This window comes from Corvus moneduloides, chromosome 24 (assembly GCF_009650955.1).
Source record: "Corvus moneduloides isolate bCorMon1 chromosome 24, bCorMon1.pri, whole genome shotgun sequence".
In the NCBI taxonomy this organism is placed as follows: Eukaryota; Metazoa; Chordata; class Aves; order Passeriformes; family Corvidae; genus Corvus; species Corvus moneduloides.
The window spans coordinates 7,178,442-7,206,275 of record NC_045499.1 but is presented as its reverse complement, the minus strand read 5'-3'; the positions used below and the strand labels follow the sequence as shown (position 1 = coordinate 7,206,275).

Genomic DNA, 27,834 nt, shown 5'->3' with positions numbered 1-27,834 from the left:
AAGCCCTGTCCAACCTGGCCTTAGACACTTCCAGGGATGGGGCAGCCACAGCTGCTCTGGGCACCCTGTGCCAGGGCCTCAGCACCCTTACAAAGAAGAATTTCTTCCTAATACCTAATCTAAGCCTTCCCTCATCAGTTTAAGGCCTTTCCCCCTTGTCCTGTCACTACATGCCCTTGTGCAAAGTCCCTCTCCAGAATAAACATGGAAGTCAGTGTGTCTAGGATGGGGGGAACAAGGAACACACAGCTCTTGGGACCCCTTTCCCTGGATGTAAACATTTCTGTCAGCAAGAGCAGGGGATGAAACAGCTGCAGAAGCTCAAGTTAACCTGGGAAAAGCTACAGTGCTGAGATCTGGGAAGAGGTACAAGAGTTGAGAACACAGGACAGAGCACAGGAGAACAAAGGTGATTAATTATCAGAACATCAACCAGCAGAATGCAGTGAGAGAAGAGTGAGTTATTCAAAGGAACAAAAAGCTTACGCTGGTTTTCAGGAGGGATTGGGCTAGCAGCACCTCCTGCAGCCAGGAGGTGGGAGATGTTCCCACCACCTTGCACTGACAGTTCGTTGCTGGAAAGAAAATCTCCTTTTTGGAGGATCCAAAGTGCAGGAGGACAGCATTGGAGAAGCAGGAGAAAAGTGTGGGGAGCACAGTGATCTGCAAGGCTCCTGGCCCAGAGTCAACACCACCATGGAAGAACTGTCCCTCCCCCATTTTCCAAAAAGGGTACAAGTACTTCCTGCAGGAAAACTGAAATGAGAATCACAAAATCAGAGAATGGTTGAGATGGAATCACCGTCTGGAGATCACCTTGTCCAAATCTCAGAGTCCCAGGATCATGTCCAGTTAGCAAAGTTTACTCTATTTTTAACCCCATGAAAATTAAATATCATAGGACAAAATATAATTATTCAATTTGCAAACTAACAGAGTTACACTGAATGCTCAATGTGTACAGCATTTTATTGATTTGACGTATGTTACAATAGACAAACATATATTACATACGCTATACAAAATATACATTCTGATGTGAAAAAAATATAAATAGACACTAGGAAATAGCAAGAGGGAAGAGAAGCAGCTTTGCTCTTGCTGCCTTCTGAACCCTCAGTTCCTGTACCGGTAGTGCTTTGGCATTGATTGAGGAAATGGCTTGTTTTTACGGAAAAAAGAAAGGCCACTCTGTCCCCTCTGCAAAGGGGAAAGACAACACACATGATTTTTTTTCCTCCAAGTCTACCAAAGAAGTTTTTCCACAGTGCAGCAAATTGTCATCTACTTACAAGCATCAGCTATTTACAACCAGCTTATGGACTTTAAATGCTTATGGAAGGATGTAAATGTCTTAATTCAGGATGGCAACTTTTATAGGCCACTCTCTCACAGAAATTGGAGCAGCTTTAGCTGTACTCTCTGACAGCCAGCACAGTCCTGGTGCAGACAGCAGTGATTTTAAAGCCCTGGTCCAGGCCAAGCAGGTCTCACTGACTTAATGGGAATTCCCTTGTTCCAGGGAGTCGTACCTCAAGTACTCCCAGGGTCTGGACACTGCCAGCTGCACTATGACAGATCTGTGTGAGCTCAGCTCCTCCAAAGAGAAAGGGGAACGAAAGAAAAAGAAACAAGCATTTGCCAGCAGCAGGGATGCTGTTCTCTCACTCCTGGGAATTGCACATGCCAGCAGCACCCTGTCCCAGTAGCCTGAGTGACCAGCTGAGAGAGCAACCCAAAAGGATAAGGCTTTGCTGCTGTCATAGTTTCATGACATGACCTTTCTCATCTGGATTTAAACTGACAGTGCTGGGTCCCTGCAGCAGGGATCACTTCGGATCCAGAATAAGCACTGTGCCTTAAATGCTGTCTGGGAAGGAAAAGCCTGAAGGAAATAAAACCAGAAAGAAGTTAACTTAAGATTCTTTTTTTTTTTTTTTAATTGTATTAAAGCATTTCACCTGTCAGAATCCAAAAATTTACACACCTGTGTTTCTCTCTATTTTACCCAAAGGTAAAGGTCAATTGGATCCCCTTCTCACTAAAGCTGCTGGCTACCAAAGCAGCCACACGGGCTTTGAGAGCATGGGAAGAGCCCTTGAAAGTACTTGCTCATTTGCAAAGAATTGACTATTATTCCTGTCCAAAGAGCTGTGGGAAAAGCATCATTATGCCCAGTGTTTCCCCACTCATTTACTCAAATACTTCACCGGAGTTTCTAAATTCAGCTGTGATTCTGCACAACTACACCTGTCACTTGAGTCACAAACCCTTCAGTCCAGGAATGGATCAATGGGAATTCTCACATACCTACCACAGAGCTGGGCCAAAAAGGGGTCTCAGTTGTTACAAAAATACCACACAGATGGTTTTATTTGGGTACAAATCCTACAGCTCCAAAGCAGGCAGCAGTGACCACGAAGGAAGCACCTCACTCTGAGGGCATGACCACAGAGCACAATGTACCTGCTGAAAACCCATCCCTGAGGAGTCTTTTAACACCTTCTACAAAAAGGGGCATTTTCCCAAAAGAAAGAATTTTTCAGGGAGTCTTCATAATGTCATTGTTCTTCCTCATTTTGTCAGGCACATCTCACTGGAACTTCCTCTGTCTCAGCAAGATTTTTCAGTAGTGAGGGGTTCCCTGCGTTGCCTAATTTCCCACCTGTCAAATATTTAAACATTTTGGCCACACTAAGATTTAAGGGAACTATTAGTTCAACAATTTAGCCTGACATTTTACAACAGAAAAGGAGCAATGTTTTAAACTCCGCATGACTTTGGCTATGCAGAAGAAATAAGTATTTTTCAAGTGCTCTCCCAATTTACCTCATGCTTTTCATCACAACATTCTTTTTAAAAGTTCACTTAACTGTCAGCTAGGAAAAATATGGAAACCCTCTCAACATACACAATATTAAGGGGTTTTTAAAAGAGAAAAGCTTAGATAAACCTTGAAATTCTGCTAATGTCATGAAATGGATCAGCTTGCAGCCAGGCACACAGTTGTAGGCAACAATGAAATTCATCAGTATCACAGTTCTACCACATATCTATAAGTAAATGCACTTCTTTTCAAAACAAAGACAGCTCTATTCCCTCACAAACAAGCTTTCGGTCCCCCCAAGCTCCCCATATGGCTTAATACACAGCTGTCAAGACTAACAGTATGATTCATACTTTGGCATAATAAAAAATAATTTACATTGCAGCCAACACGTTTATATGCTTAGGGTATACAAAATATTTATAAATGTGAGTTTATTTACAACTAGAGTCCATTATTCATTGAAGAAAACAAGCCCCAAACTTACACTGGTAACAGACACCTGCCAACAGTCTAAGGAAGAAAAAGCTGGCCAAGAGTTTTATGCTTACAGTTCCTGGGGAATTCCATGAGGAGGCCCTGATGGTTTGTTCCCAAGCAGACAAAGCACTGTGAAATAGCTACACACGTTCTTGAGAGCTTTCCAAAGCATGCACCACCACAAAGGCTGCTTCCAGCATCACACAATCCACGTTTTAATGCTATTTTTGTAGATGGCACTAATTATCCACGTGTTCTCTGGTGCACATTCCCATTTTCCAATGAAGAAATCGCAGAAGAAAGGGCATGTGTCACCTCCTCCAAGAGAGTCTGACTGTTCAGTAACTGCAGACACAGACACGAGCATCTTTGGCCTTAGGGTTAGTCCTGAGGTAGTAAATACAGTCAGTCAATCTGGATTTGCTTTCAAGGCTCTGTGAGTGTTTTATGTGGTTTCATTGTGGTCATGAATGTTCCGTGTCCTGTTAAAATCAAAATTCTGCTCCCGTAGCCTGTGGCACGGTCTGGGCGATGCCTGGTCCCGGTCACTGTTGGTGACACCGTCGCCCCGGAGCCGCTGCGGGGCCTCATGGGCCAATGGATGGTGCAGGAACTGCGGGTGAGAGCAAGCCAGGTCTTTGCTGCCTCCCCACAGAGGAACCTGGAAGGGCTCTGAGGGATAAAAATTAGAAGATGAACGGGAGAAAGTTGATAGAATCAAGGAATATCCTAACTTGGAAGGGACCCTCAAGGATCATCGAGTACAACTCCCAGCCCTGCACCGACACCTCAACAAATTCCACCCTGTGCCTGAGAGCATTGTCCAAACACCTTTCAAGCTCTGGCAGCCTTGGGGTCATAACCATTCCCTGAGGAGCCTGTTCAGTGTCCGACCACCCTCTGGAGGAAGAACCTTTTCCTGATACCCAATCCAAACTTCCCTGACACATGCTCCAGCCTGTTCCATTGGGTACTGTCAACTGCTCACAGAGAGCAGAGATCAGTCACACTCGGATTTTAAATAGATTTGAGCTCTGTGACTCGGCAGTAACAATTGTTCCAAGATGATTTTCTCTGTTTTTGAGAGTATATTTTACTGGATGCTCTCCATTTCCAGCAATCTCTTACAGTAACCAGAAACACACAGGGCTTCAGAGTGAATTTTTAAAAAGGTGATCTGGAAGAAAGTCAACAGAAAAATAACCAATTTAGGGAGTTCTTTGAACTTCAGGCCAGCTCAAACAGAAAGGCTATTTGAATTTCTTATGTGAAGCTCCAACTTTCGGTTAACACATGCCCTTGCAGTATAAGCAAAGGCTCACATTCTACAAACTTAAACCTGCAAATTAAGAAATTCCATCTTTTTAACATCACCCTCTTCAATCTCAGGTACTGGATGAAAGCTGTTGTTTGCTGATGCAACATGGGTATTTGGAGAACAAGTGGTTAATAAACTCGAGTTACTCCACAAACTACTGGCACTTGAAAGATTAGCTGTGTGTCAATAGTGAAGGGCAGCACAACGAAAGTCAAACTTATCAGGGAATACAAAGCAACAAAAGGAAAAGTGGACACTCACCAATAATCTGCTGGGAGATTTTCTTATCACTTTTTTGTCATTGGCTGGTAAGGAAGACAGGCACTGTCTCTGTCTGCTAAGAGATTATCCAGAGCACTGCTTTCCTTCTGGGGTGCGTGCTGTGTACGTTTCCTTGGGCATCTGCACCATGAGATTCGGGAGTGTCTGATCCAGGGGGTCCTCCTCAGTGATGAGGGCATAGGGACAGTACTCTCGGGTCCGGGAGTAGATGTTGGCATTGTCATAACAATCTGAGCAGATCACTAATGGTGCTGCAACACCTGATGAACACAACAGAAAAATAAAATACTCTCAAAAAGGATGAGGATGCCAGATTTCCATAGGCTTTATGTCCTGGTATGATCATTTATTACAGCAGCACAAATTGAAGGGTCTTTTTACAATTAAGGGAGTAACAGAGTACTCGGCTTGAGAGGTCACATGAGAAACCCCCCAGACTCCCCCCACCCAAATTCTCCACAGCAGTGCCTTTCTGAAGCTGACCAGGGGAACCATGGACATGTTCCCCTATTTCATGGGCAAAAGAGCTCTATGCAGGTCCAGCCAGCTTGGGCACCAGGCTGAAACAGCCTTGGGATTAAACCGGGATACCTGCCCACATCCATCTTGGACTTGACTTGTCCCTGCATGCTCACACACATCAGAGCTGATGATAAACTGGTCACTGAGATGAGCTGTTTCTCTACTCCTTCCTGAGACGAGCTGCTTCTCAATCCCTTCCTGAGACAGACTCTAATGCAGTGGGACTGGACTGGAGGGGTCATGGATAGGTGTGAAAAACTTACACTGAGGATCAATTTTCAAGCCAGGCTATATAATGAGTGATGAGTCCTCAGCATTTTGATGGCAAAGAAAGCATCTCTGTAAGCTCAGTGACACGAGAAACCAGAAAATTGTCCAAACAAGGTAGGGAAATAGTGCAGACCCCTTAGTTATGCTTGTAACAAGCCAGCTAGATGTCTGGCAGAAGCAGGACTTTTATACCAAGGACAGGAGGCACAGCTAGTCATCTTCCAAGCAAAATCTATTTCCACCTCTTCTGCCTGGGCTCTTGAGATACCAAAGGAAAGAAACAGGATAAAGATCTATCTTGACACTTTAGCTGTGAGGATGAGACTGTGCATTGGCATCCTGCTGAGGCACTGGTAACACACCTGAGGGCTTTGCTTACCATCTGTGCCTTTGTGCACGTAGCTGCCAGCTGGAGGCATCAGCTGCTGATGGCTCCCTGCCTCCAAGTTACTGTAGCCTTCCTGGGGATCAGACAGTGTCCCTTGGGAGGACAGGTAGCTGGGAATGTCAGCAGGTAGGTTCATCTCCTCTGCAAGGCAGAATTAACATTGGCAACGTTAAACAGTGTGAAGATTTCAAGGTATTACCAGCACTATTCCCCACATTAACAAGAACATCCAGAATTTCAAATCACATGTAGGTATCTTTTTTCTACCTCAGTAATTACGAATCTGGCTGGCCAGTTCAAAGTTGACAGGGCCAGAAAGAAAATTTACAGCTATTATTCCAGACCCTGAAAATATTTCTAAGTTTATTCAAATATTTACTTCTGAACTTCACTGTTTTCCCTCAATGTAGGGCAAATCTAGTGTATAAGGAATAGAATCAGCACACTTCTGGCATTTAAAAGAACCTCTGCAATGGAAGAATTTGAGCAAATCCCTGAAGGGATTTTGGAAGGAAATCTTCAGTTCTTTTGTATCGATTTGTAATGAAATCCAGAAATTTCAAGTGTTTTGAAATAAAAACAGGACCAGAGACTGTTGATTTTACACTTAACCTGTGTTAGTGATGCTGTAATCTTCATTCCTCCTCCTCATGTGGTAGATGACAATAACCCACACCAAGGACGTTCCCACCACACAACACACAACAACGATAATCACGATCCCTACTGTTGTCCAGCCGTCCTCCTCATGGACAATGGCACTCTGGGAAGAATCACAGTTGGGGGAAGCCAGGACATTTAGGTAAATATGGCCACGCTCAGTGCCCAGCGTGTTGGACATGATGCAAGTGTACTTCCCAGCATCCTCCAGTCCTGCATCCACTATGATGAGGAGCTGATTTGCTGCAGCGAAGAAATGCCGCTCGGTGACTGTCAAGGGACCATCGTCCTTGGTCCAGTTGAGGCGAGGGGCAGGACTGCCACCAGCTATGCACTGCAGGACAGCAGTTTCACCTCGGGTCACTGTCCTGTCCTCCAGGGGCCTCATGAAGGAAGGAGTTTCTGGGACAAAAAGTGAAATTGTAAGATAACTTCAAAGAATCATGGAATCCTATAATCATTTGGTTGGAAGGGACCTTTAAGATCATCCTGTCCCATCCCCTGCCATAGACGGGGACACCTTCCACTAGACCAGGTTGCTCCAAGCCCCATCCAAGTGCCTCGAGCACTTCCAGGGATGGGGCAGGCGCAGTTGCTTTGGGAAATCTGTGCCAGTCCAATTCTAAATTTGGCCATAATGTTAAAAGTCAGTGTCTTCAAAAAACGCTGCACTCTGGAAGGAACTGACCTTCCATTATTACTCAGCACAGTTCACAGGATGGGTCAGCTTGCAAGGGACCATAGTGGGTCATCTGGTCCCACCTCCCTGCTCAAGCAGGGTCATCCCAGGGCACATGGGACAGGATTGCATCCAGACAGTTCTGGAACATCTCCAGTGAGGGAGACTCCACACCCTCCTCTCTGGGCAGTCTGCTCCCACATGGTAAGGAAGTTCTTCCTCACATTCATGCAGAACTTGCTGTGCATCAGTTTCTGCCCATGGCTTCTTGTCCCATTGCTGAGCATCACCAAGCACAGCCAGGTCCATCCTCTAACCCCTCCCTGCAGGCATGGATAGACATTGATAAGGGCCCCTCTCAGCCGTCTTTTCTCGGGGATGAACAGCCCCAGTTCCCTCAGCCTTTCATAGAATCATGAAATCATTTAGGTTGGAAAAGGCCTCTAAGATTATCAAGTCCAACCATTCACCATTTCCTTGTAAGAGTGATGCTCCAGTTCCTTCATGATCTCCATAGCCTCTGCTGGACTTGCTCCAGGAACTCTGGGCCCTCTTGTCCTGAAGAGCCCAGAACAGGACACAGCACTCCAGATGTGCCTCACTAGGGCTGAGCAGAGGGGCAGGATCACCTCCCTGACCTGCTGGCAATGCTCTTCCTCGTGCATCCCAAGATCCCACTGGTCTTCTTGGTGGCAAGTTTGTTACCTGTGACAAAATTTGCTCTAAGGCAACACAAATTCCTTGCCTAATCTACACTGCTGGACTGAGATATGCCCCTCAGCTCCCTGCAAAGATCACACTAACTCCAACGGGCAGCTCTGCAACTCAGCTTCTAAAGCTTCACTGTGTAAACATCACACCAAGTGCTGCTCTTTGCATTTTAACTTCGTTCTCCACAATTTCAACTTGTTACTTACAGCTAAGCTACACTTCCACTGCAGATGTGCAGGGATCCATCTGCCAGCAAAGGCCAGTCACACTTACCCAGCACAGTCAGGGTAGCATTGGCCGAGAGTCCCCCTGCAATGTTCTGGGCCATGCAGCTGTAGATCCCCATGTCTTCCATCTTCACATTTGCAATGAAGAACACATCGTCCTCAGGCATGACGTGCATCCTCCTCTCTCTTGCAGCAGGGAAGTCTGTGCCACCATCTTTCTGCCAGGAGATCTGTGGAGGGGGGTGGCCCTCAGCAGCACACTCCAGCCGGGCCATTGCCCCGGTGCGGATAGTGAGATCCATGGGGGTTTTCAGGAAAGATGGGAGCTCTGGATGAAAGGGGGACATAGATTCAGCATTTTCAGTATCAGGTAAAATGCTGCAAAAGCTTCACAGCAGAGAGAAAATTCGAAAACATATCTGAAACACTCCGTAAGAGAGGGGGGCAGATTCTTCTGAAGAACTGCGTAATTTTTCAGTGATTATTTCTAAGAGCCTTTCTTCCAAAATTTAAATACAGTATGTACAGTGTTCATAGAATCACGGAATGCTTTGAGTTGGAAGGGACACTAAAGACAATACATGCCCATGGGCAGGGACACCTTCCACTATCCCAGGTTGCTCCAAGCCCCGTCCAACCTGGCACGGAACACTTCCAGGGATGGGGCAGCCACAGCTTCTCTGGGCACCCTGTGCCAGGGTCTCGCCACCCTCACAGGGAGAAATTTCTTCCTAATATCCAATATGAACCTACTCTATTTCAGTTTAAAGCCATTAAGTTCCTCTAAAATGATGTGAAGAAGATGATTTCTCGCAGGAAGAATAGAGGGAAAAGTTTTTGCCATGTTTTTCTTTCTTGCAAACAGGGAAGGTAAGCTTCCACCTCATCACCTCTGCTCTGAGGTACTGTGGGGATGAGTGGTCTGCTGACTGATATGAATATTGTCTTTGTACCTCCCCTTCCCTCAAAATAAATGGAACAAGGATGGCTAAAAATAAAAAAAGGACTTCGCTTTTGACTTCTCAGAGTTTTTGCCACTTATTTTCAGATGAGTCTTCCCCAGTTTTACAAACATGTGGGAAAGGTGCTGAGTTCTGAGGAGACAGTAGAGGGAGCTTTTAGTTTAAAGAATTCCACCTCCAATTAACTAGATGAACAACTAATTGTATTCTACTAAAGCATGGGAGATAACTGCCACTTTGAAACCACTTTCAAAAAGTGAATAGAGGCTTTTCATCCACAAAAAAAACCAAAAACAAAAAAGCCCAAACAAAAACAAAGAAGAAGAAAAATCACTTCTTTCCAGCTTTATAATGTGTGTGATACTTCTAAACCCCATTGAGATCTGCAAGACTATTTTGGCCCAGCTTTAGTGAAAAACAAACTTGTAGCTACTTAAATGAAGTTTTATGTTCAGAGTGCTTCTCCTTTTTTACCATTGTCACTTACCATTGACAGTCAGCTTGGCTTTGTTGGAATAATTGGAGCCAAAGTAATTGGTGACAATGCACTGGTATTTCCCTTCATCAGTGAAATTCACATTGAAGAGGTGCAGGACAGTGGTGTATTCCAGCACCTCCCCGCTTTGCTGCTGGTACCTGACAAAATTCTCAACCTCTGCATCATAGAGGACCTCGCTGTCTTTGCGCCAGGCTGTGGCCATGGGTGAATCACTGCTGCTCACAGCAGTGCACATCAGGGTCACGTTTGTGCCTCGCAGGGCTACTGTGGTCTCTGGGTGGACTCTGATCTGCGGTTTGGGGAAATTATCTGAAAAGAAAAGCACCAAGATTAGCTACTTTAATGTCTTAAAGTTGAACTAATATTGCAAGAAAACTCACTCAAAACACAATGTAAGCAAAACCAAAACTTTGGGAACAGATGTCCTGCTTGAGGTGCACAAGTTCAGTTGTTTTGAGCTGGAAATCAAGCTGTGAAAGAGGCAGAAGAATCAGCATTGAAAACAATCAGTGTGGAAGTGCAGTGCTGAGCAGCCCTGCCTTTTGTCCAACTGTCTGAAACTTGCTATATTTAGATCACACTCAAAAGTCCTGCTCAGCTGAAGAGCCAGGCCATTTTATGAAGGACTGAAACTTACTTTCAGATAGTTTAAATATCCTGAAGAGCCTTCAAGTTCTACAAGTACAAAGCATAAAGAGCTGGCAGTTCACCATCTCATCCCACTCAATGGACGTGACTTCCATATCCATTACTTCAGCAAAGACACTGTCATAGACACACACAGAGCTCTGTCACACGCCACCATGGTGGGACTGGAGTGGAGAAGTGGGTGCTTGCACCTACATGATAATTATTGTAGCCTTTGCCACCAAAGCAATGAAAGAATTGCATATAAACAAATAACTGTTATAAGACTGCTCACCAGGAAAAGGGAACATCAGACTAATTCCAGGCCTGCCACAGACTTCACCCAGGCTCTGGGCAGAGTTTGAGACCACCATAAACATCACAGATATGGAGCACCAGAAAATGTGCCCGAGCTTGAACTACTCTAATTTTTGCCCAGCAAAGCTGTGGCTGCCCCATCCCTGGAAGAGCTCATGGCCAGGTTGGACAGGGCTTGGAGCAACCTGGTCTTGTGGAAGGTGTCCCTGTCTATGGCAGGGGGTGGAACTGAATGATCTTTAAGGTCCCTTCCAACCCAAACCATTTTATGATTCTACAATATTCTGCTGGTATGGGCAGGAACCAGGAAGGAAGTGTCAAAACAGGCCTCGCAAAGCTAAAGGTAGACATAAGCAGGGAGAATGGAAGCATAATCCATTTTTAACAGTAAGCTAAATATAAAAACCAATGCGGTCTCAACCACACTACTCCCTTGGGTTAACTTCAGTGCTCAAGCACCACAAAACAGAGCGAAGAGATGCAGAACTAAACCCCAAACTCAGAGCAGACTCAGTGATGTACATGGGCACACACGGGCACCATGGCCAGGACCAAGTACCTCCCCAGCATTACAGCTTGATTTCAGCTACAAGACTTGTGTTACTGTGTTTTTGTATCAAAAGTCACTAAAAATACAAACCACAGACAAAGTCATCGGGGTCCACACTGAGAAGGCTTTGTCCTGCCAACCACTCAGGGTGAGCACAGGTGACATTTACAGCCTGCAGTAAATGGCTCTCACTGAGCCACTGGGGCAGCCATTTCAACTGGCAATCGCAAAGCAAACTGCTTGTGTTCAACGCTCTGCAGAAACAGGGCAAAACAAAAGGGTGAGTGAAGTTTATTTCACATGTGTACGTGTGATTTCACGTAGCAAAGCAATTTAAAGCATATACATACAGAAACATCAGATTTACAGTACTGTTTTACACATATGGGTAGTTATTACAGAATCTTAGCTACTTATGCTAGAATCGGTCCCTCTATGTCAGCATTAAAATCTTGCATTTCATTTTAATCCTGGAGAATATAAACGTAGAGTTTCAACTTCTAAAAAAACCATCCCAAAACCACTAAGCCTGTCTTTACAATTATCTCATCCCTCTTTAAAGCAATTAAAAGGAACATAACACTGCAGACCAGCTCCATGTTTCAAACTAAACACACCTGCCATTACGAAATGAGCAGAGGCCTCAATTCTCATTTTAATGCCAGCTGATAAATATTTAAGGCCAAAAGTGATTTGTTTCATACAGGTATCAACTGCAGCTCATTTTCTCTGCTCCACAGAAAAACTACCAACAGGAAACAATGATGGGTCTCTTCTTTCCTACCACCTGCTTTCAAAGTCTCCTAAATATTATGTATGTGTATGACTGACTTGAGACACTCCAGCATTTAACAAGAACTGATCTGTTCTAAGAGGACTCCAGTAATGGGAGAAGAGAGGTCCCAAACAAGCCAGGATTCCATCCTGCTTTTTGCCTGTACATATCAATGACTCATCACTTTTAAAATACATCAGAGAAGGCAACAGAAGTCTTTAACATCTGAAATTGTCTCCTCACACTGGCAGATCTCGCAGACTAAGTTCATCTGGCCAAGGTTAATTAATGGAATAGCAGTTTTAGACCGGATTACACAACAGTCAGAGACTTTATCTCACAGAAAGGACTGCATTACAGTAGAATTAGTCTTGGGTGTGAAGGTCATTTCACATTTTACTACTTCAGATGTCTGAAGACTACAAGAGACCCTATCGGCTTAAACATCTACTGAGCACATAAAAACTCTTGTCTAGCTGTGAATTTTAAAACCTTTCCCTAGCCCGCAAAAACAGGAAGAAAAAACACAGGGTTTGCTAATCCCCTGAGAGGTTCCTGACGAATTCTTTTGTTCACTGCCTACATGCAGTGCTGAGCTTGCTGCAAAATCATAGGATAGGAAAAGCTTAATTGTATGGCAAGAAAAAAATTAACTCCTACTAATTGCAACTAAGGAAATGCAGGTGAAGATTTTATCAAACCTTAAATCTAAATATACTGCCACCAACTTTGAGTTGATAATTTACCAGCATTGCTGCAAATATTTCATAATGAAAGCAGACACACTTCAGACAACTTCAACCAACCCTACAATGGCTGAAGGATTCTTTCCAAGGCAGGGCTTGTAAAGAATCTCTAAATAATTGTCATGAACTTACAGCTCCTTCAGCTGAGCCTGAGCAAAGGCATTTTCTTGGATGGACATTATTGCATTGTTGCTTAAATCTCTGTAAGTTAAGCAAAGAGCACAATAACGAGTCAGTGTGATTTCATATGCTGCCTTCAGTTAAATTCTTGAAAATATGACAGAGAACACAAGACTGAAGTTGGCAAATAATTAGGAGTTTTACGAATTAAAATACTTACAGATGTTCAAGTCCTTCAAGACCAGAGAATGCTTTTTTGGTAATTGACTTAATTTGGTTTCCTTGCAAGATTCTGAAAACAAAGGCCCAGAAACCAGTCTGAATGTCAATATGAGTTCACAAACAAGACCCAAAAGAAGTTCCCTATGATGCTTAACTACATTTTTTTTCTAATTCTAGCTGAGATAAAGGATTAAATACTACTTTTCTTAGCTTAAAGGCTCAAATAATTTTCCAGAGAACAGAGTTTCTTTTCTATTTTCAACTTAGAGATTTGGGCTAGAAATGTGTCAGAAGATAACTTAAGTCAGGAGGATGAAACAGCACTAAGTAGAACTTGGGAGTGAAGCAGTAACTTCCTAAGACCAACCTGCTACCACCACACAAGTTCCCGGACTGCACCCTCACACCAGGCCATTTGTTATAAGCAACATTTGTGACTACACAGGATGGAGCTGCCTACAAAGCACGCGGCACTGGATGGAAAGTGCACAGTCTAAGTATTGAAAAGTTTGTTAATGTAATAGTGTTTCAAATTTGCTCAAAAATACTTTGTGTTTTGGGGCTGTTTTTTTGATACGCAGTAACTCTCACCCAAACCAAAGAAGCACAAAAAGTGACAATCATCACACAGAGGGAGTGAGGTATTCAATTATAAATGCAGTCAAATATTTATGCTTAATCTCATCAATTTGGTGCTGTAAGGAAATCCAGTGCTGCATGGATCCGATGCTCCTGAACAAGGAACCCAGGACTATATCAAGAGGTTGTGGCACACAAGTGGCAACACTGTGAGAAAGGCTTTCTGCCTCATGTCATTGATTTACAATTACTTAATATTTTGTACTCTCCCTCTCTGCATGCCTGGGAAGTGCTGTCATTCCCCTAGTTAGTTATACATACAGTTTATCCAGCCTGCTGAGTCCCACAAAAGCTTCATTTGCATCTTCTATGGCCCAGGAGATCTCATTGTTCCGCAAGTCCCTGCAGGAGAAGACATTTCTTAGAAAGAAGCCTTGGAACATCACTGTGACCAGGGCTAGTGGTGAGCTGAGGAAGACAGGCCAGGTATGGGGCTCTAGCACAGCATCACCTGGAAGGTCTCAAATCTTTTAGAAAACTAAGCTTGTCAGGAGATGAATTTCTTACTTCAGAAGTGCAACAGGGAAAACTGTTCATGGTAAGTGCTGCAGCCAGAACCACAAACAAATTCTGCAGCACAACTTCTTGATGTGGCATTTATGGAAAGCCCCGGTCTGACCAGCACTTGTCATGTGATGGACTATTTGCCAGGAGCTGGGAGAGGCTCCTGAAGCAAGTTGGTTCATGTAAGGGAATTAACCAATATACCAGCAGCATTAATCTTCATGAGTAACAGGCTTATACCAGCATTAGCATATTAAGGGATTACACCCAGGTTACAGCACAGGCCTGCCAGGCGCACCATGGTGGATTTTCAAAATGAAGTTGATATTCTGCTCACAAATCTCGTTATCAGCTAATGGGATTTCCGACTGACCTCAGCACAGCACTTCTACCTCTCATGGAGAAGAGAGGTCCAAAAAGCAAAAGCAACAGAGCAATACAGCTTGGAGAGGATTAAACGCTTTTTAGAGAGAAGATGAAATAAATTAACTTGCATTTTTAGCCTGAATGGCATGGACTGAGGCAAGAGCATCTGTGTTGATACCACCATGCACAAAGAGGAGTGTGTTTAAAGGAAATATATATATATTTTATATATATATATATATTACATATATATATATATATATATAAAATATATATATATATATAAAATATATATATATAGTCTGCACTGTGCTCTACCAGATATTCTATGCAACTAGAAGCTAGACAAAGCTTCCAAATGAGTCAACTGACATAAAACTAGCTGCCTACACAGGCAACTGTATATATCACTCATATAAACACTTCTTTCCCTGTGCTAATGAGGGAAAAATGAAGTATCTACTTTCCCGTATGTGAGACTGCAAACTGTGTAGAACACCATCGTGGAAGAGACCGGGATCAACCTCCAGGATACCATCACTGGCAACACACTGTTTTCTTATTTTTCTTACTTTGAAATATAGAAGTCTTGTTAAAACCATACACAGCTGTCACTTCCACAATTTGTATTTATACACTTCCAAGTTTAGGACAAAAATAAAAGAATTTCATATTTCACGCATCACAAGGTCTAAACAAATATGGCCTTGAAACTTGTTCACATCAAATCTTTTCCTGTTCGAAAATTATTCGAGCTAAGGTACCCAACATGGAGCTGAACTAATAATGACTAGATGAATAATATGCCAAATTTATTTCCAAGTTGCTAATTCTTGTGATTTAAAATACATTTCTAGAATTATCTCAAGGTCTGCTTCAGAATGTTAGACTGTGAGTGCTGGAGAATATAAATGCCAAACTGCTCACAGTATCATGAAGTAAATGATGTGGTAATATGTAAAACTTCCAAACTTCAGTGCTATTTTTAGATACATCTGTAATCCTAACTTGCAGTTAGTGTACAGTTTTACAGTTTATTCTCCTACACTGCAGAGTGGCAGGAGCTGAACATACAGAAATATTTACACCACAGCCGTAGCGCCAAACAACCAGCACACAACCAACAATGGAACTAAAACCACACGGGATCTCTTGTTTTTTGAAGTATTTTTACACTCCACTACTCAGACCACTCAGCAAAACGAGTGAGCAGTCCAAAAGAAAAGCCCCTCATTGTGTGAGAGAGGAATTGGCTCCTCATGCCTGGCTGGGCACTAATGCTTGGAGCCTTGTTAATCACCACTCCACATCCTCCATCCTGCCCATTCCAGCCCCAAAGCAAAGGGCCAGGCCCTCGCTGTTGACACCCCTGAGAGCCCAGGAAAACCTACTAATTAATCTGCTCTTGTTCTTCTTCATGGTACTCTAAGTCTAAGAAATCAGGTTTAATTATTTCATTAAAAGGTTGCATTAAGGTTAACAGAATATGACTGCTTACATAAATCTCTCTGGTGAGTTTGCTTATTTAAGCATTTATTTAATGAGGTGACAGAGGGGTTACAAACTTTCACTCCCTTCTCAAGTACTGTTGTTTAGTGTAATTACAACTGTTCACATCTACTTGGGACAGGACTGGGTCTTTTCAGAAATATCCAAGATCTGCCACGAAAGGTCCTGGCAAGTGCAAAGCTGTGCCTTCAACAGCAAGGAGCAACTCGACATCCCCTGTTATGTTTGTGAGGTCAGCACATGAGCAGGATGGGCTAAACCACACCTTCTACAACACAAAACAGTTCAGTCCTTGGTTTCTGAGGTTCCAAACCTAAGGAAACCCTCTGGAATAAAGAGCTTCAAGCTATTTGCTCTACAAGTGGCATTTACACAAGGCATCCACATCTCTCAGAACCGGCAGGACACACATCTGAGCACTCAAGGTCACCAAGTCACTGTTTCTTACCACCACTAAAATTGAGTGGTTGGTTTGTTTTAGCTGGGCTGGAATTCTGTCATCTTATCAAGCCAAAAGATTATCAGCCCTACCACACCTGCAGGCAGAACAGCACCAACAATGATCTCAGACTTCCACAGTGCAATATCCATTGCCTCTACTTCCAAAAGCTCCACTCAATCTGAAATTGCATTAAAATGAAATGTCCATTTGAAGTTTTCTGTACTTACAAGGTTTGAAGATTTGTCAGACCTCTAAAGACACCATCGGCAATGTGACTGATGCGATTGTCACCCAGGTTTAGCTTCTCCAATAAGCCAAGTCCCACGAAGGCAGATTCCTTGAGGCGAGTGAGCTGATTGTATGACAAGTCTCTGGAAACATTCAACATACACTTTAAAGGTAAGCAGGAGGGTTATTTATTAAGATACTATCTGACTCGATTAACTATTGTGTTTCAATTTCTCTAACAGAATACTTGTAAGTAAAACACAGCATTACCATGGGCCTAGCAAGGAAATGGAGTACTTCCTTCGGTAATTCATTCTTGCCAATCAGTAATTGCAACATTTCAACAATCCCCAATGAATACCAGCCCAGGACTTACAGCTCAGCAAGTCTTTGGCAGAATTCCCATGCATCTGGGCTGATCCTGGTGATGGCATTCTGGCTAACATAGAGTTGTTGCAATGTCCGCAGCCCATACAGCCAGCCCTTGTTTACTTCTGTTAAGTTATTATGTTCCAGTTCTCTAATGAATTAGAAGGAAAAAACATTTGCCAAAGAGATAATCAGTGAAACACCTATTTACAAAATTTCACCCTGTGGATCTCAAAATTATTTACTAAGTTTAAGCCTTAGACAACACACAATGCATGATTGTTTCAACCCCATTGAAATAAAAAGAGTGAACTAAAGAATACGAAGAACTGAGTAACTCAACACCAGCTGCAGGGAGAAACAAAACTATAATTTCTATTCTCAAAACCAACTTTTTAAAAAAGAAGCTTTTTGCTAAAATTGCATCACACATCCTTGTGTTCACGCTGTCAAAGTCACGGAGGAAAGAACAACCCCACGTTATGGGGACTGCAAATGAAAACCAGCAAAAAGCAACTACAGAGGCAAACGTTCTTGATCACCATGTGGGAAGAAGCTGGAAAGAGGACCAATATAATGGAATCACAAGACTGGTTTGTGTTGGAAGGGACCTCAAAGATCGTCCAGTTCCAACTCCCTGCCATGGGCAGGGACACCTTCCACTAAACCAGGCTGTTCCAAGCCCTATTCAGCTTGGCCTTGAACACTTCCAGGAATGGGGAAGGGTATCTTTCCACTTCTGAAGTAACCAGACATGACATAAAAATAATGGGAAAATGCTCTTTTCCTATGATTTCACCAATATCTCAGCACAGCCTTGAGGTAAGGGAAGCCATACAGGACACAACTCTCCAGAGCCATTTTCTTTTTGCTAAAAAAATTCCACAACCAGGCATACTCACAATTCCTCTATATTACCCAGGCCAAAGAATGCTCCATCCATTAGTCTGCTAATCCCATTGCGCTGCATTTTCAAGGATTTTAAGGATTCCAGTCCTTGGAATGTAAGACTTTCCACTATTTTAATCCGGTTCCTTTTCAGTTCCCTTTTATAAAGATGACATTCAAATATTAAGACACCTTGCAACAAGCACCACTGTGTGAAGGTCAAGAACATGCTGAGATTAACAGCTCAGCTGTAAATGTTGTTCTGATGTTTTCAAGACTGTTACTTACAGAAACTGCACGTGAGGCAACCTGAAGATCTTTGGTGGAATCATACTAATCCTATTTCTGTTCAGTTTTATCACCATTAGTGAGCTAGATAAGTTATCAAGGCAACCTGCTTCTAGAGTAGTTATTCTGTTGTTACTCAGATTCCTAAGAAAGGAAGAAAGGAAGAGGGAAAGAGGCCTTTCAGAACATAGAGAATTTGATGAACACAATAGCACAAGCACCTCAGAGCAACCACTGATTAACAGAATCCAAGACCCTTGTGAAGTCACATGAGAAATGTGAATTCTGGGATACCAAGCTAAATCCTTTTTCCCAAAGGAATCAGAGGGAGGAGTTGATTTTTACTGCACATCCATGTTTCAGTTAGATGTGGTTAACACAATGTCCACAGTGATCTACTCAAACAGGGCAGAAATTATTCCCTGTCCCTGATGGCTTATGCACCTGCACTCTGACAACAGCAGTTGCTGTTTTCCATGTTATTTGGGAAAATGCAATACAGATTGGTATGAAAACTATTTCATTTCAAGGACATCTGTAGCTCCATTAAGTACTGCTACCAGCTCAAAGCTCTGTAAGAATGCTGACTTTAAGACACTAACTTAAGAGAAAATGAGGTCTCCAACATTATCATTGTAGAGCCAGGAATCCCAGAGATGGTACATCACTCATACTTACAGGTACTTCAATTGCATTCGTGGAAAGGAAGAGGCTTTAATTTCTGAGATAAGATTAGAACTAAGATCTAGATTTTCCAATGAAAGGTAGACCTGGAGTTGCTCAGCATTTATTTCTGGAATGGTATTGTGCACCCTGAAAAAGATCAGCAATAAATATGATTATCACAACGTCTCATCCTTCCAGTTGCACAGCTGAAACAGCAATAGGATTCTGTATACCAACAGTACTAGTGAGTCTCCTGAATGGGACGTACACCACATGCTTCCAAATGTGTTAATTCCTAAAGCAAAACCGCAAATCCGAGAGTTATTTGCCACCTTGAGATACAAACAGATTCAAATTCTGAGGCGTATAGATGAGCTGGTCCTTGTGGGAGGTGTCATTCCTGGACTGAATCTCTCCCCTTCAAAGCTGCCTGCCTTGGTTGACTGGATTTTATTGGTAAACTAGGGTGACCTGATTGTTTAACTGATTTGTATTTCTTTAAAGAGTGCTTACATATTCCCTGACACACTTTACATGACCAGTAGTTCAAGAAAAAAGATGTTTTCCTACAATTTGATAGCAGAACTCTAACATGGTTCTCCCATGTGTTAAACAAGAAAAAGGCAGATGAGCTATTACTTACAATGAGAGGAGAGTTATATTGGAAGTTGTTTCTCCAAAATACGGAATTTCACTTAGCTCATTGTAATTCATTTTCCTTAAATAGAGGGCAAAAAAAAATTACTGACACTTCAAAGAGGAGAAAAACCCTTCTGTACACAGAAGAAATAATTAATATCAATGCATTTGACAATTTTACTGTATTAGTAATACTTAGTAGTTGACAAAAAAGATTCCCCAAGAGCTTAAATACTAATAATTTGAACAATTTGAACAGTGAAACATGCTAGCTTTTCTCATTTTCATGGATACTATTACTTCTCTTTCATTTAAAATCAGCTATAAGCAAAACAAATACACCTTGTTTCTCTTTAAAAATATTGGTCTTCTGATCTTTCATGAGAAAGATTTCTGCTCCCAACACAACAGTTTTATACATGAAATGCGCTGCCAACATGGAGCACCCATTTTTAATTAATTTACACTGAATATAGTCTGCAAGTCAGACCAAGTATCTTGACGCGCAATGAAACATTCTAATTACAATTAGGTAGGATATCTTTAGAATTTATCCTCATAAAAAACAACTTACACTTCTTGGAGAGTATGGACAGACAAATCAATGCTCCAGTTGGATGATAATAAATGATTATGACTTAAATCCCTAGAGAACAGAAAGAAAAGTTATTTAGCTCCTGGAATAATAAAAAAAAACAACAACAAAAACAACAAACCCAAAACATGTGTGCTTTACTCAATCTCAAGTTTTAAACTGTATTTATGTATATTATACAATTGCTCCTTCACTAAAGAAAAGAGCTTGTTCTAGTGCTCACTCACAATAAAAGCCTAAACAGTTCAATTTCTCTGTTTGAATCAAAAAACTTTTTGTTAAAGCTTCTTGAAAGGAAGATTGTACCTGACCAGAGAATTTTTCCTTTAACCCAGTGCTTTATTAACAACACTTGTCCACTGCAAGAAGGAAAAACTTTGTAGGGACGTGAGAGTAATTTCTTATAAAATGCCCATTATTGAACTGCTTCCTGTAGCATGATCCCCATTTTCTCAGCTTTCTGAAGACGCTGACTAGCCAAGGCAGGCTTATTCTAAAGGAACAACATACACACAATTCCCAAACAAGCTGGAGGGGAGAGAACCCTGAGGCTGGGAATCTTACAGATAGATGCCTTAGCACCAGTTGGTTTTACTTATAAGAATCAAATGCAGGAGTTGGACTCTTTCAATGAGCAAGAGTCGTTAAATCCAGCTTTAATGCTCCCACTAGGTGTTGGTGCTATTCCCATTGCTGTAACTTTACACAGTATTTTACTTCTGCCTTGGACTTGATGCATAAATGCAACAGATGGGTCCATTTCTGAGCACAGGCTGCCCCTAGTCCATGACATGAGTCAAAGAAGGAACAAAAACCATCAGGTCTGATGGAAACATGGTCACAGCCACACCAGGACAGGCAGACGTCAGTCCAAAAGGTGAAACCAACCCATCTGTGTGACATTTTGCTGGCAGAAGTCCAGCACAGAGGTGAATCACCCAAAGCTCACGCCAAGAGCCTGAGTTGTTGTGCCTGAACAGGCCTGACACTGCCACTATGCTTGCAGAATGCGACTGGTGCCCTCACCACAGCTGGAAATCTGTTGGTAAGTGCAGGAATAACTGGACACAGCTTATGTCTGAGCTATGAAGATGGTGAAGGGCCTAAAGGGGCCATACAAGGAGTGGCTGAGGTCACTTGGCTTGTTTAACCTGGAGAAGAAGAGATTGAGGTCAGGACTCACTGGGGTCTGCAGCTTCCTCCCAAGGGGCAGCTCTGATCTCTGCTCTCTCGGAACAGTGACAAGACCCAAGGGAACGGCTGGAGCTGTGTCAGAGGAGGGTTAGGTTGGGTATCAGGAAAAGGTTCTTCCCCCAGAGACTGGTTGGGCACTGAACAGGTCCCCCAGGGGAGTGGTCAGGGCCCCAAGGCTGCTAGAGCTCAAGGAGCATTTGGACAACGTTCTTGGGCATAGGGTGAGATTTTTGGGGTGTCCTGTGCAGGGCTGGGAGTTAGACTCGATGATTCTCATGGGTCTCTTCTAGCTCAGGGTATTCTATGCCAGCTAGTTGTTCCAGCCTGGCAGCAAAGCATCACGTTTCCCTCCCCATTTCCAATTCTGACATCAAGGAAAGAGCTATAACAAGCTATTTTCAGCAAAGCTGTTCCACTCCCTATGAGCTCCTCTGGTAAGGTCCTGTATCACTGATCCTCTTTCATCATTGCTGCAGTAACATGGTACGTATTTATTATGGTTAGTTTTAATATTATCAGGCAGGCAGCAGCTATGCTGACGCAGGAGACAAAATCACACTTTGCAACCAAAACTACCATTTATCTGTTAAAATGAATATTAAATGTAAATGAGATAGTTTAAAAATATTTCCATTGACGACCAGGTTTGGACAGCCACAGCACCCACACACTCCTCTATTCTTGCAATACCTTTGGGCCTGGTGCTTGACTGCAAATACACCGAGGGCCAAACTTGATCGTACAAGAATCATTGAGTCCAACTCCTGGCCCAGCACAGGTCAGCCCCAAAATTCCACCATGTGCCTGAGAGCATTGTCCAAACATTCCTTGAGCTCTGGCAGACTATTTTTCATCTGTAAGACCAAAACCTACTAAGTGACAGCAAGGACTGACAACTGACAGGCTATTTGTTGTTGACTTCCACTCAGGTTCAGCATAAAGATTCCATTCTAGCATTGAATTATTAAAATCCTGGGTGTCACGGCAAGTCAGGCATTTACTAAGGTATTCTTTTAATTACATCAAGATGCAAATTATACGGATAGAGCAGCAAGTGCGTTTGGAAACAAAAAGAAAAGGAACCAAGAGAACAACTGCAGCCAGTTGCAGAACTGTTCTGCAGCTCTGCTTCCTCAGTGCACGTGGTAATTAAGCCAGCCCTAAATGCTAGGAAAAACACAAAAAACAACCAAGTATGAACAAGTGCTCCTCAGCAGGCTTCCCACCTCAGGGGGCTGAATGCTCAAGACACCCTCTCCAGCTGCCCAGATTCCCCTGAACCCAGCTCAGCCCCAACCTCTGGGCATCCACAGGAGCCTGGCATAGTCAGGTGGAGGGACAGATGATTCCATATCCCAGCAGTAGACTTTCCTGGACTTTTCAAACATGCAGGCACCCAGCCAGTGCTGAACAGTCTAATCTTGGAGCAGTGGGTTTAACCAGAGCGGGAAGTACTCAGCCACGCTGTTTCCAAAGAACCAGTGCACAACACACAGCAGAAGGAGACAGCGGACATGGAAGATAACAACGCACCCCTCAAGGTGTGCAGATACTCCCACTGATGAGCGAACCAGGGCCATGGGTTCGGAGCCAGACCACCCTGTGTGTCAAGGCAACAGCTAGCAGGCACTAACACAGATTTTGGAGCAAGATTAATATGCAAAGAATACTGAAACTTGACTTTTCTAAGGCTTTCAGGAAGAATATCATAGAATACTTTAGTTGGGTAGGGGACCTACAACAACCTTCTAGTCCACCTGCCTGACCAAAAGTTGAAATTATTCAGGACACTGTCCAAATGCCTCTTAAACACTGACAGCCATGGGGCCCGGGTGATGAGGACGTATTAACATCCAGCTATCCCCTCCAGAAGCCTACTGTCTAATTACTAAGTTAGAAATTAAGATTTTAATTCAGAAAGCACAGGAAAGTATTTTTCTGTTATTACTCAGATTTGGACTACAACACAGTATTCACTACAATAAGTCCTCTTTCAAGAAGTTTGGTATAGTTGATATTTAAACTGGTTCTGACACTATTTATATCTACATTCTGTTACTGATGCTTTTCTTTTTCAAAGAGAGCAGCTGATCACAAAATACAGAATGAAATACACTGGCTGATTTTCTGTGTTTAGAGATCATTCAATCACACAGCTAAGATTCCTGCTATCCTGGAGAACCAGACGCAATTCCCTTGCTCTGGAAAAGCCAAAATCAAAGAACCCCATCCTTTAAGCAGCCTTTGCACTGTAACTGGGAGGCCCAAGCTGTGCAGAACACAGAGCAAACATGCAAAATTTGTATTTGAGAGATTCATCTGGTATTGTATATAACATAATCTAAACATTCATTTTGAGCTTAAGTGATACTCATCTCTTAAGCAAATAAAACAGAACACACATACCAAACTGATCATGGATGATAAAGATTGATCTTAATTCAGCCAAGCTGAGCATACAGTGGCACTGTAGAGGTGTTGATGCAGAATGCAGACAGCCGGTCGAGCTCACCCAAAAAACCTACTGCGAATGGAACTTGCTGAACTCATTAACTGATACCTGAACTACTTTTATTCATCGTCTCTCTGACTACCAGGATATATAAACACGCTTACTACTATGGGACTGGAGGTAGCGACCACCAGCATTGTGCTTCCCTCTGCCCCTACACACAGCTACCCTTCACACAGGGCTGGCATTCCTTGCTCTAAAGAAACTAATGTTAAGAGGCAGACATATAAAAAAATATTTCCTAACTCCTTAACTTCACAACCCTTTTCATCACCCACCAGGTTAGCCACAAAACATACATAACTTCAGAGGAAAAATGAAGTTACAGTCACCTGAGTACTTATAAAAACCAAGTTCTGCTCTCCTGGCTTGATGAAAAACAAAATGTGAAAATAAAACCAACCTGCACACACACACACACACACACTGGAAGCACCACCTGCAAGTAATTTGAGAGTTAGGAAAAGGACAAATTTTTAGTCCTCAATGACAGTTGAAATGCTATCACAGAACTAATAGAGAAAAGCACATCAGGGACTTGATCATGTGAGAAAAATTAGGCTTTTATTAATTTTAAACAGCTGGTAAACATTAAAGCTCATTTAGACTCAGAACTGCTAGAGTAGTCCTAGAGAAAAAAACCATCACCCATGCTTCATGTGCCAAAATCCTGAAAGTCACAATAGACACAGAATGGATTGAGAGCAGCTCTGGGAAGGACTTGGGGATGTTGGTGGATGAGCAGCTCAACAGCAATGTGCATCTGCAGCCCTGAAACTGCCCCCCCCGGGCCCCAAGTCCTGGCTGATCCCCCAGCGTGAGCAGTGGCAGGGGGGGATTCTTCTCCTCTGCCCCACTCAAATGAGACCCCCACCTGCAGAGCTGCCTCCCACCCTGGGGGAAGCTGACATCAGGAGGACGTGGAGCTGTCAGAGCAAGTCCAGAGGAGGTCACAGAGATGCTCCAAGGGCTGGAGCCCCTCTGCTCTGGAGACAGGATAGGAGAGCTGAGGGTGTTCAGCCTGGAGAAGAGAAGGCTCCAGGGAGACTTTAGAGCCCCTTCCAGTGCCTAAAGGGGCTACAAGAGAGTTGGAGAGGGACTCTGGACAAGGACCTGGAGTGACAGAACGAGGGGGAATGGCTTCCCACTGCCAGAGAACAGGGATAGATGGGATATTGGGAAGGAATTCTTGGCTGTGAGGGTGCTGAGGCCCTGGCACAGGTTGCCCAGAGCAGCTGTGGCTGCCCCATCCCTGGAGGTGTCCAAGGCCAGGTTGGATAGAGTTTGGAGCAACCTGGGATAGTGGAAGGTGTCCCTGCTCATGGCAGGGGGTGGAATGAGATGAGCTTTTAGGTCCCTTCCAGGCCAAACCAGTCTATGATCCCCTTATTACTGTTTACAGCATGTCAGATTGCACAACACAGCACAGTGCCAGCTGTGCTGCTTCCCACTGCACCTTGTGCCAAGCAGCTTTCAATACACCCTCTACCAGCTTGAACAAAGATATAAGTATTTGCTGAAGCTTGAAAACTTGCTCTGCAAACAGCATGGATATCATTTTGCTTATTAGCCTCTTGATGAACTGCCAACTCCCTTTCCCAGACACTGACAACTTCCCTAACAAGTTACAGTATCTTTGTACCTCTCTAAACACCAAAGGTTTCACACACAAGTTGTTGTATTTCTAAGCTGAAACACATGCTTTCTCTTAAACATTTGCAACTGCTGATTGTGCAGAAAAAGGAGAGAACTACAGAATCTCATAAGGAGCAAGAAGGTGACATGTCCAGTTTTGAACGCAGATCAGACTCTTGAGTCCTGCTAAAGGAATTCCTGGAGTTAACTCCAGCGGTCTGTATGTTTATAGTACCTTCCCAACAGGCTTAATTTTCTCTTGGTCTGGAATAATGTCATTTTTATCAACTAGGAAGGTTGATAACTCCAAGAGGAACTAAACTCTGTGCAGAGAAGCACGTTTTCATCTCCCTCATATCCCAGCACCTCTTCCACCCAAATATGCTGTAGCCAAAGGTGACAAAAGCAACAGTGACTGTGACAGCAAAACTCAAGAAAGGACAAAGGCTTGACCTGTGTGAACACTGTTTAGCACATTGTCGTATTGAACACTTGGAAGCAGAGACTAAGGGTGGCTCTGAACTGCTTTGTGGGATTTCTTTAGAAAAACAATGGCAGCAAATGTCACGGGGCGTCCACAATGGTTTAACTGAGGGAAAAGGAGAGTACCACTGAGTTGCACAGCAGTAGTGGGATGCAGACGAAACCAGAAGCAACAGGAAGTACCACAACACGGCTGAGGCTGTTGCTTGAAGGAACACTTCCAAGCACAATCCTAAAAGACAATGTCCCAAAGCCTGACTTGAAACAGCTTTAAGTCCTGGACCGAACAGCATTAATAAGTGACTTACTAACCACAACCTGCCTGCGCTCCACCCTCCTCTCACTTGTTGCCATCACAGAGTAGGGCAAGACAAGCGTGAAACTACGCCCTGGGACCCCGGCATACGGAGCCTTCGGGGCTAGACCCTCCTTCTCTCCACGGCGCCGCTGCAGCTGCTTTGCCCGGCCGCTGCCCCTGAGAGCCAGGCACCACTGCCGAGGCCGCTCTGCCCGCAGCGCTCCGGGCTCCGTGCGAACACCCCGCGGACAAAATCACAGAATTAATTAGGTTGGAAAAAGCCTCCAAGATCATTGAGTCCAACCTATGACCAAACACCACCTTGTCAATCACACCATGGCACCGAGTGCCACGTCCAATCGTTCCTTAAACGCCTCCAGGGATTGGGACCCCACCACCTCCCTAGGCAGCCCCTTCCAATGTCTAATCACCCCTGCTGTGAAGAAATTCCTCCAGATGTCGAACCTTCCCTGGCGCAGCTTAAGACGATGTCTTCCTGTTTTATCGTTTGTTACTTGGGAGCAGAGCCCGACCCCCACCTGGCTGCACCCTCCTGTCAGGGAGTTATATAGAGAGAGATCAGGACACCGAGCCCCGAACCCTGCCGCCCGTTCAGCCAGGGCCTCGCACCGCCCCCGCCGCCGGGCCCCGGGCCCGCATCTCCCGCCTCCGCTAAGCCGAGGCCTGCGCACAGCCCGCCGCCCGTTCGGCCCCGCAGCCCCGCCGCGCTCACTCACAGCCCCGTGGTGCCGGCGGGCAGCGGCGGGATCCTCCGCGGGCCCGGCCCGCTGGGCAGGCGCTGCCGGCTGCAGTCCAGCAGGCCGCGGCGGCACGAGCAGGGCGCGCCGCAGGGCTCGGCGGCTCCCGCCCGCGCACACAGCGCTGCCGCCGCCAGCAGCAGGGCTAGCAGCAGCACCGGCAGCAGCACCGGCAGCGGGGCCCGCGGCAGCGCCCCACGGGCGGACCGCACGGCCGGCCCCGCTCCCCGCATCCCCCGGCCCGGCCGCGCCGCCCCGCCCGGAGCCACCGCAGCGCGCAAGCGGCGAGGGGCGGGGCCACGCCGACTGCAGGCAGGGCCAGGGAGGACGGGGGCTCGGGGTGGCCCCGCCCAGCACCGCCGGCACCCGCAGCGCGGAGCCCCCCGGGCAGGGCGAGAAGGGGCGGAGCCCCAGCCCTGACCGCGCCGTCGGCCTGCAGGCAGCGAGGGGCAGGACCAACAGTGCGAGATGCCGCCACAAGTCCCTCCCCACGCACAACTTCAGTTCGCAGGTGTAAGGGGCGGGGCCAGGAGAGGGTGGGGCTTGTCAGCCCCAATGGCAAACCTCAGCTTGCAGATGGTGAGGGTGGGGCTGTTTAGGAGCTTTGTTTCGTCCGTTTGCAACGTCAGCTTGTTCTG

General features: G+C 44.5%; 1 protein-coding gene across 1 annotated transcript; it reads right to left on the bottom strand.

Moving 5' to 3' along the window:
- Positions 1-950: 950 nt before the first annotated feature.
- On the bottom strand, positions 951-27,424 carry LRIG2 (leucine rich repeats and immunoglobulin like domains 2). The gene is given in 20 exon segments (XM_032132932.1): positions 951-3,979; positions 4,887-4,950; positions 4,952-4,996; positions 4,998-5,167; positions 6,079-6,228; positions 6,700-7,149; positions 8,411-8,692; positions 9,814-10,134; positions 11,411-11,574; positions 12,974-13,042; positions 13,182-13,253; positions 14,084-14,164; positions 16,871-17,014; positions 17,248-17,391; positions 18,143-18,286; positions 18,417-18,560; positions 19,095-19,229; positions 19,726-19,800; positions 20,296-20,367; positions 27,176-27,424. Coding segments are annotated over 18 exon segments (2,877 nt in total). The 5' UTR covers positions 19,797-19,800; positions 20,296-20,367; positions 27,176-27,424; the 3' UTR covers positions 951-3,752.
- Positions 27,425-27,834: the final 410 nt, after the last annotated feature.